We start from the raw sequence: 20148 nt of genomic DNA, 5'->3' as shown, positions 1-20148 counted from the left end.
TGTGTTATTTAAATAACATGTAATTCAACATAATAATAGCATTGAAACAGATAAAATGAGGCCATATGCAAATTAGAGGAACAGCACCTCATATTTTGCTTGGGCAGCTTCCAACTCAGCAGTATGAACACTGATTTATCTAATTTCAAGTAACGCCTGCATTCACCCTCTCTCCCCTCCCTAATTGCCCCACTAGTTCCACTGTTTGCATCCTTGTATCCCTTTGTTATCACTTCTTTCCCAGACCACAATGGACCATTATGGGCTCCACTCTTCCTTGGCCATCTGTTGCCTGCCCTGATTTGTTCTGGCCTTTTACAGCCTCAAGTTCCCTCCCCTTTACTTTAAGTCTGAAGAAGGGTTCCAATCAGAAACATCACCCATCCTTTTTCTCCAGAGATGCTGCCTGACCTGCTGAGTTACCCCAGCACTGTGTCTGTCAATGGCAATGAAAGTTATATTCATAAAGATTTAGACAACATCTATTGACGGAGCATGATATCCGACGCAAAACAATGCATTCAGAAATGACATTAATTTAATACAAAGTTTTCCAAGGAAACAATTTTTATTTCATTACAAAGCATTGGAAAGGCTGTGGGCGAGGGCTGAGGTAGCTCTTTGTGACTTACATGGCCATTCTGGTGTGGTTATTATACAGTAACTTTACTGAAATGATAAGATTTACTTCAACTGCTAAGAGCAATACTTTGAAAGAACTTCAAATATATTTGTTAGATTTGGAGTACCAGACATCTGATAATGGACTACAACTTACAGCCATAAAGCATCGGTGTCAGTAGTTGAAGTAAGTTTAGTCTGTTCCACATTATTACTGCAATAATCGCCTACAATAAGAATGACCACATAAATCGCAAAGATCAATAGAAAACCTTGCCCACAGCCTTCACAAATGGAGATTTACACAATTGATATTTCCACCTTCAAATGATCGAGCTGGGAAGCAAAGATTGGTCATGGCTCCTCAGGAGGCTATTTGGCCCATCAATTCCATGTCAGCTCTTTGTAGAGCAATTGTGTCAGTCCAATCCCTCATAATGTTCCAAATTGATCTCTTTTAAAGTGTCCTTACTATATCTTTTGAAAGCATTGATTGATTGTTTTTCTATTACACTTACAAGTTGTGAATTCCTGATCCTAATGACTCCCCAAGTAAAAGCATTTATTCTCAAATCCACTTTGTACCTTTTTCCTGAAATATTAAACCTGCCCTCCTGATGTTTAAATCATTTACTGATGGACACATCATCAGCCAATCCTATATTCTCTGCTGCAGTTCTGCTGAAAAGACTCATGTTGATCACAATTAAAGGTTTGCTTCACCTTTTATTTGCATGTCTGTATAGGTAACTCAAATCTCACTGTGCCAATTGGTGCATGTGACAATATATGTAACTTGAACTTGACTGTTCTAAAATGTGTAGGCGAAACTGCAGATGCTGGTTTAAACCGAAGATAAACACAAAAAAGCTGGAGGACTCAGCAGGCAGTAGTAACTCTCCAGAGAAACTCTCCAGGCAGCATATCTGGAGAGATGGAATGGTTTCGGGTTGAGACCATTCTTCAGACTGTTCTAAAGTGCAGGTTCCCAGAGCTTCTCCAGCATTCACAAAGCCAGATACAAGATCTAAAAGAGTCATGGATAACAGGAATCAAATACCCAGTGGCTGCCTGCAGACCTGGAAGGCAATGGCACCTCCCGGTGCAATGGAAGTACGTGTGCTTGTTCTTATCGTGTGCTTGTTCTGTTTGCTTTAGCTAAACAGTGACATATTTTTGAGAAAAAAGATGTATGACTTCACTAAGTAAATGTGGTTGCAGTGGAAAGTGAGGAGACATGAATAGATTTGTTTGTTTACATTGTTCCATTGAATTCAAGATGTCTCTGTGAAAGTGTCAAACAATGCAGCCTGTAAAATAGCTGTCTCTTTAGTTGATGTGGCCCTTTTAATTTATATTCAAATAAAAATTGCATTCTCCGTTATAACAGATATTAGATTTAGTTAAAGGGGAATCCTACATTTTCAACAATGGAAGAGTGCAGAGTTCAATAATGTGTCTATGTAGTTCATCAATTAAGAGGGAATAACATTTCTAGGAAGGAATTGCAGATGCTGGTTTAAACTGAAGATAGACACAAAATGCTGGAGTAACTCAGCGGGACAAGCAGCATCTCGAGTGAGAGAAAATGGGTGACTTTTCGGGTTGAGACCCTTCAGACTGCAGGATCTCTTGAGAGAAGGAATCAATGATGCTTCGGGTTGAACCCTTTCTACAGACTCAATCTGAAGAAGGGTCTCCACCTGAAACTTCACCCATTCCTTCGCTCCAGAGATGCTGCCTGTCCCGCTGAGTTACTCCAGCATTTTGTGTCCATCTTCTGAAGAAATGTTTAATTAATTTTCTCTTAAGATTGTTCAAAAACATGCAGGGATTCAGACCAAGTCAAACAAAACATAGAAAGTTTATTCTATAATGCGCCAGTGTTTGTATCAAAACTATTCCTAAAGCTGTTTAAGATCTGCGGGAAGGTGAACAAAGTTTGATTCGAGCTTTCCTGAAACAACATGTTACCAAATATCTTTTAGATATTCTTTTCTGTGGATAGATGGTTCCACAAATAGATAAAGTGAGCAACTCGGGCGTTCATGTTTAGCAATGCAGTTCACCTGCGGCCTTGATAAGGTCATCAGAAAAGCAAAGGGGCACTTTCAGTCTAAACTGGAGGATGAGACGGATGTTCTGCAACTGTGGCAAGCGCAGTAGCTCAAGCGATAGCGAGGTATTACACCTGGAAAGATCAATGCTTACTGCGCTCACCACGAAAGGGAGAGGATGGATGTTCATTAAAATGGATGGTATGTAGACAGCGAAGATGGTGATTAACAATTGCAGCAGGATCGTGGTCAGCTGGGGAAGGAATGGCTAATGGAGAGCAATTCAAATAAGTGCAGTGTCTGTGCCGAATAATGCCAAGACCAACCCTGATCTGCCTGCACATAATCCATATTCCTCCAATCCATGCTTATCCAAATGTCTCTGAAATACCACCATTCTAGTCACTCTTGATTAGTGCAGGTGTTAGAGGTCATGGGGAGAAGACCGGAGAATGGGGTTAGGAGGGAGAGACAGATCAGGCATGATTGAATGGCAGAGTAGACATGATGGGCCGAATAGCCTAATTCTACTATTCCTTATGACTTATAAGTGCATCTGCCTCCACCATCACTCCTGACAACACGTTCCAGGCACTGACCATCCTTAGTGGAAAAAACTTGCCCCGCACATCTCCTTTAAACTCTACCCCTTTCACCTTAGAGCTATGCCCTCCAAATGAGGCCTAAGCTTTCTTTTTTTTCCAATTTTCTGCATCTCTCCTGAGGGAACCAATCCTTACTGAAGCACAGCACCAGGATGTGGGCCTTCCCTACTAAACCTCAGCTGCATGACCCTTTCGTTCCTCATTCTAGTCATCATTCTTTGGCCACAAGCATCTCCACAGCTAAGCTCAAGCCTTCTTTAAAATACAGAGATCTAAGCTTTTTCCAGAAGGAATCACAAAGCAGTGATCCAAGGGTGGGAACCATAAGTTATTCCATTCCCCTCCACCCACCTTTCCCCTTCCTAAATGCATGTACCTTCAGAAAGGAGTTGAGGAGGAATTTCTTTAGTCAGAGGGTGGTAAATCTGTGGAATTCATTGACACAGAAGGCTGTGGAGGCCAAGTCAATGGATATCTTTAAGGCAGAGATTGACAGATTCTTGATTAGTAAGGGTGTCAAGGGGTTATGGAGAGAAGGCATGAGAATGGAGTTGAGAGAGAAGGATAGATCAGCCATGATTAAATGATGAGATAGACGATGGGCTGAATGGCCTAATTCTGCGACTGGAACTTATGAATTTATGATAGACAAAAGTGCTGGAGAAACTCAGCGGGTGCAGCAGCATCCTTCCGTAATCTAAAATCCATCGATCCCCACCATCTCTCTGACTTGCTCTCAACCACTCTCCCCCTGGACTCAACCCATATCTCACCTGATGATCTCACAAACCATCTCAACTCCACCTTGTCTACCTCCCTTAACATTCTGGCCCCCCTCAAAACAAGAACCGTAACTTTTAACACATCTTCACCCTGGTACACACCTGCACTTCGTAAGCTGAAACAGACTGGTCGCCGACTTGAACGACTCACAAAGAAATCATCCCTCACAGTCCACCATGAGGCTTACAAACTCCACCTCACTGCCTACAAAGATGCCCTCATTGCTGCAAAATCTGCCTACCTCTCCTCCATATTCACCGAACCCTGCCTAAACTACAGAACCCTCTTCTCCACAGTGGGCAACCTCCTCAAGCCTCGAGCCAACACTCTCCCTACCTCTACTCCGGATCTCTGCAACTCATTCCTCCACTTTTTCGCTGATAAAATCTGCACCATCTGTCAATCTTTATCCCCTGTACCCGACTCCCCAGCATCTACTCCACCACCTACCAAGGCCCCTCCTTTCAACATCTCCACTGACCTCCTTACTCCTCCTCCACACTGCTTCCTCTCCCAGTTTGACCTGGTCACCCCTACTGAAATCTCCAAACTCATCAGCTCTTCCAAACCCGCTACCTGCTCCCTCGACCCTCTCCCCACTCCCCTGCTGAAGTCCTGCCTCCCCGTTCTCTGCCCCTACCTCACTAATCTCTTCAACTCCTCATTGTCCCAAGGAATTGTCCCCTCCGCTTTCAAAACTGCTGCTGTCACACCAATCTTAAAGAAACCTGGTCTTGATCCCTCCTCTCTCATTAACTGCCGCCCAATCTCAAAACTCCCCTTTCTTTCAAAACCCTGGAGCGTATCGTTGCGTCACAACTTCATTCCCACCTCCTTGCGTATAACCTATTCGAACCCCTCCAATCTGGCTTTCGCCCCCTTCATAGCACAGAAACTGCTCTCCTCAAAGTCCTCAATGACCTCCTCACCTCTGCTGACACTGGTTCCCTCAATATCCTCATCCTCCTCGACCCGAGTGCAGCCTTCGATACAGTGAACCATAACATCCTGCTTACCAGACTTGGGGACCTTGGCATTGAAGGTTCTGCACTCAGCTGGCTCTGTTCCTACCTTTCCAACAGATCCCACTTCATCTCTCTCCATAACCACACCTCTGCTACAGCCACAGTCACTCAAGGCATTCCCCAAGGCTCCGTACTCGGCCCCCTCCTCTTCATCATCTACATCCTCCCCCTTGGTCAGATACTCTGCCACTTCAACCTGGACTTCCACTGTTACGCCAATGACACCCAGATCTACCTCGGCACCAAATCCCCCCACAACTCCCCCCCTCTCCCATATCAACTCCTGTTTGTCAGCTATAAAAACCTGGATGCAACGTAACTTCCTCAAACTCAACAGCGATAAAACAGAATTCCTCCTCAAAGGCTCCAAATCCACACTCAGCAAAATCAATAACTCCACTCTCACCATCGACGGCACCACTGTCTCCCCATCTCCCCAGGCCCGCAACCTTGGCGTGATCTTTGATTCCACCCTCTCCCTTTTGAGCCTCACACCCTCTACACCATGTCATCAAAACCTCCTTCTTTCACCTCCGCTTTACATCACCAAAATCAGACTCATCAAACTCCTGGCACCCCTCTCTCACACCTCCCGCTGCTGAAAAGACTGGCATCACATCACTGCCTTCATCTCGGATCACCTACAAAATCCGGCTGGACTAGAAATTAGGTGCAACATTCACTTCTCCTTGGCATCAACTCCATGGCTGACATCAACTCAGTATCCCGTACTCCAACTTAGCCACAAGGGAACTCCCTCTTAATTATAGCATGAACCGGCCTCAACGACCCTCATGGCAGCGTTCCAGATATTCACCACTCTCTGTGTGAAAAATGTTTTTCTCATCTCGGTCCTAAAAGATTTCCCCCTTATCCTTTAACTGTGACCCCTTGTCCTGGACCTCAAACAATCTTCCTGCATCAGCCTGTCCAACCCCTTAAGAATTTTGTAAGTTTCTTCTTCTAAATTCTACAAGTCTATCCAGTCTTTCTTCATAAGACAGTCCTGACATCCCATCAAATCCTGCACTCCTCATGTCCTTCCTCAGATTTGGAGACCAAAACTGTACCAACTGTCCACCTACCAGCCCTCCACCATCTGACCCCCCTATATCTCACTGACCTCCTCTCCCCCTACCAACCCTCACGGTCCCTCAGATCCACATCAGCCGGACTCCTCTCCATCCACAAATCCAACCTCCGCAGTTTTGGGGACAGAGCCTTCTCCAGGGCAGCTCCCAGGCTCTGGAACTCCCTCCCCCGACTGATCCGCAATTCCGTGTCCCTCACCATCTTCCAGTCCCGCCTCAAGACCCATCTCTTCATCTCTGCCTATCTTTAGCCCCACGTCCCCCTCCCTTTTCATCTGTGCTTGAATTGCCTCGTATTGTGTTTTGAATTGAATTCTGTCTTTAATTTGTGTACTAGTCATGTCTCTACTATTTATTTCATTCCGCTTACATGTTTTTCCTCTACTTGCTAAATTTTTGTAAGGTGTCCTTGAGACTCTCGAAAGGCGCCCATAAATAAAATTTATTATTATTATTATGAAGTGAAGGAAATAGGTAACGTTTCGAGCCAAAACCCTTCTTCAGACTCGACATGAAATGTGTAGGAAAGAACCGCAGATGCAGGATTACGCCGAAGATAGACTCAAAGGATCAGGCAGCATCTCTGGACAAAAGGAATAGGTGATGTTTCAGGTATAAAAAAAACCTTCTTCAGACTGGAAGCCAGGAGGGGAGGGAAACTATAGGTATGAAAAGGTTCAGATCGTCAGACCAGCACTGATGTCCAAGGAAAGGCAGAGTCCACAATAGTCTATTGTTGGCTGTGGAAGAGGTGATAATGAAGGGATAAGGATGCAAACAATTGAACTGGCAGGCCGACTAAGGTGGTGGACGGGTGACGAGAGAGAGTGAAAGCAGGGGTTACTACAAATTTGAGAAATCAACATTCGTACCACTCTTAAAATTAGAGAATTTAGATTAGCTGGTGTCAATTGGAGCTCCCTGGTTGAGACTGGTTAATATTCCTTGGCATTTCATTTGAAACCAGGCTGTAGTCTGCAGTTCCACATCAGCACATCGGGGTTATTGAATAACGACTGCTCCACAACCATTATCCCAAACCATATATTGTTCGCCATTGAACACACAACCATCTACTGTTTCATATTTAACACCCCTCCTCACACAGAACTCTGATGTTCACAAGTTATAGTAGTAGAATTATGCCATTGGGCCCATCGAGTCTACTCCGCCATTCAATCATAGCTGATCTCTGCCTCCTAATCCCATTTTCCTGCCTTCTCCTCATAACCCTTGGCACCCGTTCAAATCAAGAGTTTGTCAATCTCTGCCTTAAAAATATCCACTGACGGCCTCCACAGCCCTCTGTGGCAATGTTCCACAGAATAACTACCCTCCGACTAAAGAAGTTCCTCCTCACCTCCTTTCTACAAGAGCGACCTTTAATTCTGATGCCATGACCTCTGGTCCCAGACTCTCCCATCAGTGGAATCCTTTCCACATCCACTCTATCTATGCCTTTTATTATTCTGTAAGTTTCAATGAGGTCCATCCTCAACCTTTTCAAGTCCAGCGAGTAGAGGCCCAATGCTGTCAAACGATCATCATAAGCTAACCCACTCATTCCTGTTGTAGGAAGAAATGGAAAATGCTGGTTTATACTGACAATAAACACAAAATGCTGGAGTAACTCAGCAGGTTAAGTCACATCTCTGAAGAGAAGGAATAGGTGATGTTTTGGGTCGAGACTTCTACAGACCAGGCTACACCTGCCAGGCTTTGACCTGCCCACACTGCTTTTCCAAATTCCACAACCCCCACCCCCATAATTAGTCTGAGGATGGGTCCCTACCCGAAATATTATCTGTCCTTGTTCGCCAGAGATGCAGCCTGATCTGTTGGTGATTGTGTGGCAATACTTTACTAAACTGTATGCAAAAAGAAGTCACTGTATGTCTGTACATGTGATAATAATGAACCATTGACCATCGATTAAAGAGATAATTGGCCATGGCAACTGTGTGAAGATTGAGGGGCATGTGATCTGTTTACTGCTGCCCTCATACCCCCACATCTGTGCCCTGACCGCTCTGTTGATGACTAAGGCTATGTTTAAGCACCACCCTGGAAAACAATTGTACTACTCCATCTGCACTACCCACGAGTCAGCATGTGGATGGAAAGGCAGCTGTGACTCACAAGCAACCAGTTCTATTAAATGCACCCGTCAGGGTTAAAGATTTGTTTTTAAAGCATAGTCTTAAAGCAAGAATGTCAGATTTTATGTTTGTGTCTAACTGTTTGCTAGACGTGCCCTCATTTGGAGGTGTGAGCATCTGTCGGAGGAAGAGAGGGAGCTGACGCCACATGCTGGAGGAAGGAGGAGGAAGATGACACATGGCCAGTCACTCTCTGGTTATTCCTCAGAAGTCCAGGTCATAAGTGTAATGGAGTATTCAATGGTATCACGCCACGCCTGACGTTAGCATAGGATAACCTATGAACACACAGGATACTCAGTAGTCACAGGCCATTTGGCCCAGCCAGTCCATGCTGGTGTTTATGCTTCACTCAAGCCTCCTCCTGGCTTTCCTTTATTAAATCTATCAACATGACCCCATGTTCCTTTCGCCCTTGTATGCTTGTCCAGCCACCCCTTAAAATAATTTAGACTTTTAAAAACATTTAGAGATACAGCGTGGAAACAGGACCTTCGGCCAACGAGTCGGTGCTGACCAGTGATTACCCAGTGTACAAGCACGTTCCTACACAGCAATCACCCCCCGTACATTAGCGCTAATTGGCTTCTGCAAATTGTCCCTAGTGTGCAGGATAGTGCTAGTGAACGGGGTCACTAATGATGGACTGATGGACCTATTTCTGTGCTGTATCTCTAAAGACTAAAGAAGACAAATCAACCTACAAACCTTCACATCTTTGGAGTGTGGGAGGAAACCACAGCACCCGGAGAAAACTCACTCAATCTCAGAGAAAATGTACAAACTCTCTACAGACAGCGCCCGTAGACAGGATCAAACTTAGGGTCTCTGACGCTGTAAGGCAGCAACTCCACTGCTGTGCCACTGTGCTGCCCATTCAAACGACACACTGAGACGACCAGTTCCACATTTCTCACAGCTCTTTGGGTAAAGTTGTTTCTTCTGAATACCCAACCAGATCTCTGCCTAACCATCTTATAGATGCGTCCTTTAGCTTTACTGCTCCCTACCAGTTAAAATGCTTAATCAGCAATCATTCTATCAAAACCGCTCTTTAGTGAGAGGGGCAAAATTTAGAGGAGACATGTGAGGCAAGTTTGACACAGAACCTGGTGACACTGCTAGGAGTGGTAAATACAAATACCACAGTGGCATGTAGGATTCCTTTAGACAGGCATATTGATATCCTGGGAATGCAGGGAGAGGAGATTAGTGTGGTATTTGGCATCAGTTTGGCAAAGACATTATGGGTCAAAGGGTGTCTTCCTGTACTGTACTATTCCGCATTATGTTCTAAACGTTTCAGAATTTAGAAGACCACACTTGGGAGCTTACATTTTCTAAAGAAATTACCCCTAGTCTCTCCCGGCTAGTTATCAACACATGCACATTTTATAGCATTTATATAGTTTTTACAGGAATGTAATGAGACGCAGGAATTCAGACTGATTCTTTCCTACCTTGTCCGACATTACTAAGACCACTTTAGTAAATCTCAATGCCACTGAGAGAACAAGCAGGAGCCATTAACATCAAGGGCTCAGTACTTCTGGACAGTGGGTTAGCAGAATAAAATCCCAAAAAGAATGATCAGTGCAGGATCCCACTATTTGCTGTTAAAGGACAATTCCTGAACCACAATGAAGTCTAATTCATCAATTTATTTTTCTGATTCTCCTTTCTAAAAATACAATTACTGAAATATCACTGGATTGAAATATTGCCATTGCACATTATGTAGTAAAGTGGTGGCTCATCTGTGATAATTTAATCATGAGCTTAATTTAACTTTTTTTTTGCATTAAAATTAAAATTCAGAATGCAGCACACTTTCAAAGTTTTACACCAGAGATTCCTACCTCCCATACTGCGAGAAATTGTTACGATATTCGATTTATAATCCATCTTCTCTGTACAAATGCTCCAAAGCATAAGAGTACAGCCACCAGCATGTAAGAAATGGGGTTAACACCACATTGTAATGCAACAAGCTAAAAAATCCCATTAGCTCATTTGCAACAAAAAAAAAGCAAAACTAAACGGTAACTTCCCTTCAAATCTGTTGACTCGGGAACATAGGAAGTGAGCAGGAACTGTGTTTTACTAAACTCAGATCAGCCCATTGTCACAACCCAGTCCCCTTTCCTTCCCACTTGTGCCGTGCCTTCCTTCTCGAGGTTTTGCAGGAGATGTAACATGTTTTTACAATGATTCAGTGTGGGCCCAATCTGCGTAAGATCTGCAGACCTTGTGAAGCCATGCCTTTCCTATTAGACAAGCTGAATAGCCAGCCCTACTCGCTACCAACACCCTCCCACCCCCTCCCCTCCCTCCACTTATCCAGCAAAGAACTATCAGCTCCAGAAGCTTAAAGCAAAACCTGGAACAGACAACAGGCACAAAATATTAATACTGCTGATTAATGTTTCATCGATTGGAGCATTTATAATCTTATTTTACCAAGTTTACCAAAAAAACTTTGGATTTTTGAGAATACTAAATAAATGAAAATGTGATTTCTTTACAAGCTTGATTTAAAAAAGACCATCAATGAGAAATGCAGATGCACACTTAACACACCTGCATTGAAAAAGCATCTGTTTAAGAGCTCTTGCAGTAATTGTTATATTATCAATCTATAACTACACCTCCACCAGTGAAAGCAGCATTCATCTGAACCAAACTTCAGCCTTAACTCTTTCATCATTCAAACAGTTTTTAAAAATATTCATGCTTCATATGATAGTACTTGAGATGCCTTAATTTTAAATTCAAAGTGTCATTACTTTGTTAAGCACTGTCCATTCACAAATCCTATAAACATAATTTTACTGATATTACCAATTTTAGCGATCCTGGAAACTTCAATTACGTTGCAAACCGTCACGTGCCCATAAGAGCAGGACAAATCCGAAGAATTCTAAGGTGTTATTTACTTTATTTGTACCTTGCGAGATTTTGCTCATTTTTATTGAGATCTAATGAAGATCAAAACAAAATGTAATTTTCTTACATTTATCGCAGATTTAAGGCTGTAACTTCTCCCACATTCCCAGGCACCATTCACCAATTTGCTGTCAATTTATAATAATAATAAAAAACATTTTTTTTAAATTCCCCCAAACTCTCTGAAGATGTCTAAAGAAGGGTCCCGATCCGAAATACCAGCTATCCATCTTCTCTGTCGAAGCTGTCGAAGCCGTTAAGTTACTCCAGCACTTTATGTCCCCCAAATTCTTTGTTTGCAACAATAAACATTAACTATTTGAGTTGCCATCTACGTATTGTCTTAGCACAAAATGAATAGTATCGGCCTCCCTGCCCCAAAACACACTGTCTACACACCAGCATCCTGCCCACTCTTCACACCCATATTAGATATTCAAAACTGAAATCCATATACAATACAAACATATGTGCTCAAATGCATGCTACACACACACGTATGCACATGCACACAAAACACGCACACACGTGCAAAATACACACACACACGTGCAAAACACACACACACACACACACAAACATACAAACATACACACAACACTCTTCCTATCCTCAATGCCCTTCACACACCCACATACAGCCAACAATCGAGAGTTCCTGGTACAGGACTAAAGCCAAATATGATGTAATGCAAAGGCATACTTAATATTCAGCTCCTTAGATGGTAACGTTCCAATACAATGTTATCTATTTTCACACAGTCTGTCGTGGCTACTTATGTAAGGATTTGGGAATCAGTCACTCATTTATTGATTAGCAGACTGGCTGTGTTTTCCTCAACAAGAATATCCCCTCTAGAAATGACATCAGGAGAAGTATCACTCAGCAGCCCGAGTATGGGGTCTGTACTGACACTGATTCAATCCTTATCGGAAAATGTCAGCAGATACCAAGCAACAAGCTGCACTAAGAAATCACACATGGCTGCCTGCTGTTATTTTTACTACCAATCAGAATAAATTAACACTGTAATCCTCCTCGATCTTTTAATCTGCTTGAGAGTCCCAGTTTACAGCAACCCTCTGCATTTCTGCTAAAAGCAACCCAGCAAAGATGTCTGTTACCTGCTCCATACAAGTAGTGCAGCAACTGATTTTTCTCACCCGAAGCCTATGGGGAAATCCAGCACGATACAGCAAAACAATACCTTTGTTTTTTTTCTTTCTCTGGCCCGGTTGCTCTTTTTCATAGGTGTTGCCCATCATCCCTTATTACCATGTTGCAGCTCATCCCTCTCCACTTCCCTCTTGCCTGGATTGTTTGGAGGATTGCCAGCAGCAAAGTGCTAGCCCCAGCGCAGCCTGCACAGGGTGCATCATTACAAACAGTTCCTATGGGAAATGGGCCCTGCGTACCACAGGAACAAAAGGGAGGGAGGGGGAGAGGCACTGTTTGAATTCCTTCCTGGTACCAACGAGAAAAAGCAACAATACTGTTGCTGTTTAATTTCCCTTGTTTTAATATTAATTTCAGTAATTAATACCTGTTCCAAACCACCGTAATTAACTGATAACCAGAAGCAATTACCTCAATGGGTCAGCTAGCTACAGCAACGATTTAAGATTGTGAAACAGGAAGCACCTGGGTTTGCTTCCCGCCTGTTCTGCGTTACGATAGATTTTACATCGTGGGGCAGTAATAAGTGAATATCAATTGACCTGTGTGCCCAAAGATTGACAATTAGAATCACCACCCAATGAATTCTACTCAATGCATATCGATGCATCTGCGACTGCCTCATGTCTTTGCCTCTTGGCTGCTTGGTTGTGAATTGGGCAGTAGCCCCAGACCCATTGACCTACTATCCAAACCCCACTTTTGAATGTGCATTTTGAGCAGACCACAACTTTAGACTCTGGGCAGAAAGAAGTAGGATAACATTGATTTATTTGAGGAAGGAAGCAAAGTGCGGCAGTAACACAGCGGGGCAGGCAGCATCCCTGAACATGGATAGGTGACGTTTTGGGTCAGGACCCATCTTCAGAGGTAATCTGGCCTTGTGTGAGATTTTTAAGATATCAACAATATTGTAGTACATGTGTAGGAAGGAACTCTAGATGCTGGTTTAAACCAAAGATAGACACAAAATGCAGGAGTAGCTCAGTGGGCCAGGCAGCATCTCTGGATAGAAGGAATGGGTGACGTTTCAGGTCGAGAACCTTTTTCATTCAGGGGAGGGGGTGATACAAAGATAAGGAAGTGTAAGGTGTGAAAATGAGACAAAGGGGATGAAGATCAATGGAAATGTAGAATAGATCATTGTTCGCTAACAGAAGGTAACAACAAAGCAAACAGAGATAAAATGTAATCAAGGACAGTCAGACGGGTTGATGAATTGGGAAGGGGGGAGGGATGGAGAACAAGAATTTACTTGAAGTTAGAGAAGTTCATATTCATAACACTGCAGTGTAAGCTGCCCAAGCGAAATATGAGGTGCTGTTCCTCCAATTTGCGCTGGGCCTCACTCTGACAATGCAGTTAGAAGTGTTTAGCAACCAGAAGATCAGGTAGGTTAAGGTGGACAAAGCAGAGGTGTTCAACAAAACGATCACCGAGCCTGTGCTTGGTCTCACTGATATATAGGAACCTACACCTGGAACAACGGATATAGATGAGGTTGGAGGAGGTGCAACTGCACCTGAAACGACTGTCGGGGTCCTTCGACGGAGTCAAGGGGGCGATATAGGGGCAGTTGTTGCATCTCCTGTGGTTGCAGGGGAAAGTACCTGTGGAGGGGGTGGTTTTGGTTGGAGAGGACAAGTTAACCAGGGAGTTGTGGATGGAAAGATCTCAGCGGAAAGTGATGGAGGGGGGAAGAAGAGGCTAGTGGTTAGATCTCGTTGGAGGTGGCGAAAATGTCAGAGTATTATGTTTGGTATGTGACCGCTGATGGGGTGAAAGTTGAGGACTAGGGGAACTCTGTCCCTATTGCGACTGAGGGGAGGGGGAGCTGGAGTGGGATATTGAGGAAACCTTAGTGAGGGCCTCATCTATGATGGAAGATGGAGCCCCTGTTCCCTAAAGAATGAAGACATCCCAGATGTCCTGGTATGGAACACTTCAGCTTGGGCGCAGATGCACCATAGACAAAGGAATTGGGAGAGGGCATAGTCTTTACAGGAAGCAGGGTGGGAAGAAGTGTAGTCTTGATAGCTGTGGGAGTCAGTAGGTTTATAATAGATGTCAGTCGATAGTCTATCTCCTGTTGTGGAGACGGTGAAGTCAAGAAATGGCCGGAAGAAGTCGGAGATGGTCCAAGTGAAATTGAGTGCAGGATGCAAATTAGTAGAAAAGTTAATGAAATCAGTGAGTTCTGCATGGGTGCAGGAGGTAGCATGATGTCGTCAATGTAGCGGAGATTGAGTTCGGGGATAGGGGCATGTAGCCATAAATCTACATGATGATCTGTTGCAGTTATTTAGATTGCTAGACTCATTTGGTGAATATTTTGTTTGGTCTAGTTAATGGAGATGCTGCACAACCTTCAGGGATTTCAAGGGAGGAAGGTTTTAGCTACAGGAATTCTCTTGCCTACTCCAATCTCCAATGGAACAGGGCCACCTCCAAACTAAAGGAAGAGAGTCGCAGATAAGGAGTAAAGGAATTTTCAGGTGGCTTGATATTAGGCACACAATTTCTCTGAGAAGCTGCTTGCATCCCGACTACCTGGCTCTATGTGCCCGCCAACCTTTACCCTTCCCCGGTCCACTGATCACCTTTCGCTTCTGTCTCACCACTCTCCCTCTCCTCTTTATGCTGACTATCTTCCCTCTCCACACTCTGACTCGAAACAGTGACCATTCCTTTTCATCCGCAGATGCTGCTCGGCTTACTTGGTTCCTCCTGCAGATTGAGTTTGAGTTCAATTTCTTGTTTATTGGTACAGTGAAAAGCTTTTGTTCCGTGCTAACCAGTCAGCGGAAAGACGAAACTTGATTACAATGGTATCCACATTGTACATTGTTCGTTGCACTATAATAAGCCGACTGATAGCGTTGCCAGCTAGACCTGCTGGCTCGGCTCATATTTTATCTAATGGTTACTCATCTCACCGAAGTGTGTCCTGCTCAGAATTTGAGATGGGGATAAACTAGGAGCTATTCTATGACTCTAGTCCATTGACTGTCACGATAGATAGATAGATAGATAGATAGATAGATAGATAGATAGATAGATAGATAGATAGATAGATAGATAGATAGATAGATAGATAGATAGATAGATAGATAGATAGATAGATAGATAGATAGATAGATAGATAGATAGATAGATAGATAGATAGATAGATAGATAGATAGATAGATAGATAGATAGATAGCTTCTTTATTGTCATTCAGACCTTTTGGTCTGAATGAAATTAGCAATGGAGGCAATTTAACGGCAGCTTCTGGAGTACACATATTGCCATTAAACAAGAAATGTGCCCCTGTTACCATTCATGTTCTGCCAAAACCATTATGTAGGTCATAATATACATTTTTGCTCTCTGCAAAATGTTTTAAAAGTTAAATTAAGAGCTTTATGTTTCTTGGTTTGCCATTGGTCATTTTTGTCACTCTGTCATAATGATGGCATGAACTGAAACCACACATGCCCAACAGAAGGCAACGAGCTGGAACTGACTGTGTTAGGGAGTTCATACACTGATATACACGATCTTTGGGAGTAAGTTTGCATAAGAGTCATACAGCTTGGAAACAGGCCCTTCGGCTCAACTTGCCACACACCAGCCCACGTCCAAGCTACACTAGTCCCACCTTTCCACGTTTGGCCCATTTCATTCCAAACCTGTCCTATCCATGTACCTATTTAACTGTTTCTTAAACTTTGGGATAGTACCTGCCTCAACTAGTAGGTATGTTACAAAACGTACCTGAATCGTGGCTGAGCATCTGCCCCACCCCTTGTGTGTGATTTTGGCGCTGTTTAGAGGGGGCGGGTTTAAAACGCGATTTTTACTAGGCTGTTCCAATCGAAAATGTTCAGCCTAGTAAATCATTAAAGGAAAATCGCTGAAAGACCCCGTCGCAAAAGGTATTATTAATTTTTATGGCCTTGTATAATATTTATAGTAGTTTAAAAATCACTCTCACTCCGCAACCTCTCGCAGCCCCAGGGTTTTATAAAGCAAACAATTAAAGGTATGTACCTTATTTTTACATTAAATGGGGCTTGTATATAACCCTATATATAAAGTTTTCTATAGCGAGTAGCTCATTTTGGGCTCTTTATATCCCGCTGTATTTTTCTGGGCACTTGAGGGCACAAATCCAGCGCAATGTGAACGTTCTAAACCAGCGCGTTCACAGGAACCCACTAGAAAGCCGATTTAAATTGACTTTAATTTACAGCAAATGAACACTAAATTCCTTCTATTTGGCCTATAAATTGATGTAAATTTAAAATCATGTTTTATTGTGAATTATTTGTGAATATTATTTGGACACTTAGGCTATTTAAAAATGTTAATCATTTATTAAGAAATGGATAGATGTTTAGACTAGTAATTGAAGTTTGAAATTAGCTACAATTGGGTAACTAACTAATTATTTGCTTTAATTTCAGGTCATCCAAGTAAGATTATTTTATATTTGTTTCAGAATGCTTCAATCTATGATAACTGAAAATTTCATTCAGTTCTCTTAATTTTTAAGAAGGTTATGGGCTTTTGACTGTCCACGATCACAGCTTTTTTGTTATGTCCATAGAAAATCAATAGGGAACAAGATGCTCATTTCCGAGTATGAAAATGGCCATAACTTTTTTATTACTTGAGATATGAAAGTGAATTAGGTGTCAAATTAAACTTATTGTTATGCTTTATCTGATGGGATAAATTGCAGGCTTGATTTTTTACATCTCAAAATGTTGTAACATTGCTACAACTAGCTCCTCTGGCAGCTCGTTCCATACACCCACCACCGTTTGAGTGAAAAAGGTATCCCTCAGATTCCTATTAATACTTTTCCCCTTCACTTTAAACCAATGTCCTCTGGTCCTCGATTCCCCTCCTCTGGCCATATCCCTTCGCCACAGACTGAAAAATCCAGGCTACTAATCTGCCTTTCAGTTGTGAATTTAGATGACAACTGTCTTATCCTGAACCACATATAGCTCTGGGAATTGAAAGCAAGAAACAAACTGCCGGAGGGACTCAGCAGATCAGGCAGCACCTGTGAAGGAAAATGGACAGACAATGTTTTGGGTTAGGACCTGACGTGGAGCGTGAACACCACTGCGCTGCTGAAAAAGGTCCAGCAGAGACTGCACTTCCTGCGGGTGCTCAGGAAGAACAACATCACTCAGAGGCTGCTGCTGTCCTTTTATCGGTGCTCCATTGAGAGCATACTAACATACTGTGTATGCGTGTGGTACACCAGCTGCACAGTGGCTCAGAGGAAAGCGCTCCAGAGGGCCATTGACAACGCCCAGAGGATTGTCGGCTGCCCTCTCCTTACCTTGGAGGACCTACACAGTTCCCGCTGCACCAAAAAAACCCAGAATATAATAAAGGACATCTCCCACCCCGGACACTCCCTGTTTGAACTGTTGCCGTCAGGTCCACAAGGACAAGGACAAATAGACTACAAAACAGTTTTTACCCCACTGCTATAAAAGCACTAAATGTGGCCGCCAAGGAACGCAGGGGCGATACAGACTAAGGGACTGTGGTAACGGTGAAATCGACAGAAGGATGGAGGGTTGGGTGTGTATGCGTGCTTTGTCTGTGTTTTTTATTTATTTGCTTATCTTTATTATTTTACCGTGGATGTTTCGTTAGCTTTAGAAATGTTTGAATGCTGCACTGACTGGCTGACATTTTAAATTTCGTTGTACATGGCCCATGTTACAATGACAATAAAGAAACTATTCTAGGATGCAGACTTCTTCAGACTTCATTGTGTGAAACAGATAGTGCTTGACCCGCTGAGTTAGTCATAGATACAGACAGCGTTATACAGCGTGGAAACAGGTCCTTCGGCCAAACTTGCCCACACCAACCAACATGTCACATCTACATTAGTCCCACCTGCCTGCGTTAGGGCTATATGTTGGGGCCTCTGCCACAGAAGATAGTTGAGGCCAGTTCATTGGCTATATTTAAGAGGGTTAGATGTGGCCCTTGTGGCTAAAGAGATCAGGGGGTTATGGAGAGGGCAGGTACAGGATACTGAGTTGGATGATCAGCCATGATCATATTGAATGGCGGTGCAGGCTCGAAGGGCCGAATGGCCTACTCCTGCACCTATTTTCTAAGTTTCTATGTTTCTATGCCTACAAACCTATCCTATCCATGTACCGGTCTTGAACATTGCAATAGTACCTGCCTCTATTATCACCTCCGGCAGCTCGCTCCATACATCCACCACCCTTTGTATGGAAGAGTTACCCCTCAGGTTTCTATTAAATCTTCCCTCCTCACCTTAAACCAATGTTTTTGGGTCTCAATTCCCCTACGCCTGGCAATAGACTTTGTTTCTTTACCCGATCTAATCCTTTCATAACTTTATAACCTCTATAAGATCGCCCCTCATCCTCCTGCGCTCCCAGGAATAATGTCTTAGCCCGCTTAACCTCGCCCTACAGCTCAGGCCCTTGAGTCTTGTCAACATCCTCTTAAATCTTCTCTGCACCCTTTCCAGCTTGGCAATGTCTTTCCTATAACATGGTGCCATAAACTGAGCACAATACTCTAAATGTGGCTTCACCAAAGTCTTATATAACTGCGACTGACCTCCCAACTTCTATACTCGTCACCCTCCAGAAGTTTGTTTTTTACTCAAGATTCCAGCATCTACAGTGTCTTGTGCCTTGAGGAATTGAAGTTGGTTGCTGAGAAACTGGATTCTTGTGATATGTACATTAGTGAATCTTAATGAAAAATCAATCACATATCAAAACTGGACACACAAAAAACTGGGACTTCCTTCAGCTGCAGTGTTTATCTGACACTGAATAATTTATTTCCACAGAATAGACCTGAATAGGCCCTGGCTCATGAAGTCTGGATTTGGGAGCATGTTTCAAGTAGGTCTTCTCAAGTAAAATACCAATCCCTTGTGAAAGCTGTCCCTCATTCTCCCCATATTACTGATCTCAAATTCCATTCAGTGGAAACTCCAACAATCTGATCCCATCCAAATGACTGGTGCTGGAACATACCTTCCATCCTGACAACATATCCATCAGCTGCTTCCCACATCTGTAGGATGTTCCAAATCATACTTATTCCATACTAAACCCCAACAGAAAACCAGCCATCAATCCACTTTCCCTCCACCCATCGTTGACTCTCCTTCCCATCCCCGCCTCAGATCTACCTTCCTATGCCCCACCACCAACTCACCCTCCCATCCCCCACCACTGACCTGCCTTCCCAACCCCCATCATTGACCCACCGTCCCATCCCCCACCACTGATCCACCTTCCCATCCCCACCAGTGACACACACTCCCGCCCCCCCCTCACTGACCCACCGTCCCATCCCGCACCACCCCCCCTTCCCACTGACCCACCCCTTCCCATCCCCACCAGTGACACCACACTCCCCCCCCCCCTCACTGACCCACCCCATCACCACCCCACCTTCCCAACCCCATCATCGACCCACCCTCCCATGCACCGCTACCCATCCACCTTCTGATGCCCAGCCACTGACCAACTTTCCCATCCCCCACCATCCTCGGCCCCCACTCACCTCCCCATCCCCGTTCCCTTCACCGTCAGAGCTACTACCACCATCCCTTGAACTGCATACTCCCACAAGGATCCCACTCTGTTCCTCACTTCATTCTCTCTTG

General features: G+C 43.7%; 1 protein-coding gene across 5 annotated transcripts in view; it reads right to left on the bottom strand.

Moving 5' to 3' along the window:
* The window catches only part of nhsl2 (NHS-like 2), a 291724-nt gene that overhangs the window by 114683 nt on the left and 156893 nt on the right, over positions 1-20148 (bottom strand). Inside the window, exon 1 of one of the 5 annotated variants that reach the window (XM_055643710.1) lies at positions 12495-12744. The exons of 3 other annotated variants lie outside the window; for them this stretch is intronic. In XM_055643710.1, the coding sequence (XP_055499685.1) occupies positions 12495-12552 (58 nt within the window). In that variant the 5' untranslated portion in view covers positions 12553-12744. Of the gene's footprint in view, positions 1-10200; positions 10608-12494; positions 12745-20148 lie in introns of those variants that run through there. One more of the 5 variants, XM_055643709.1, reaches the window with a different exon arrangement.

This window comes from Leucoraja erinacea, chromosome 12, assembly GCF_028641065.1.
Source record: "Leucoraja erinacea ecotype New England chromosome 12, Leri_hhj_1, whole genome shotgun sequence".
Lineage (NCBI taxonomy): Eukaryota > Metazoa > Chordata > Chondrichthyes > Rajiformes > Rajidae > Leucoraja > Leucoraja erinaceus.
The sequence above is the reverse complement of the archived record's forward strand: the minus strand, read 5'-3'. Positions and strand labels throughout refer to the sequence as shown.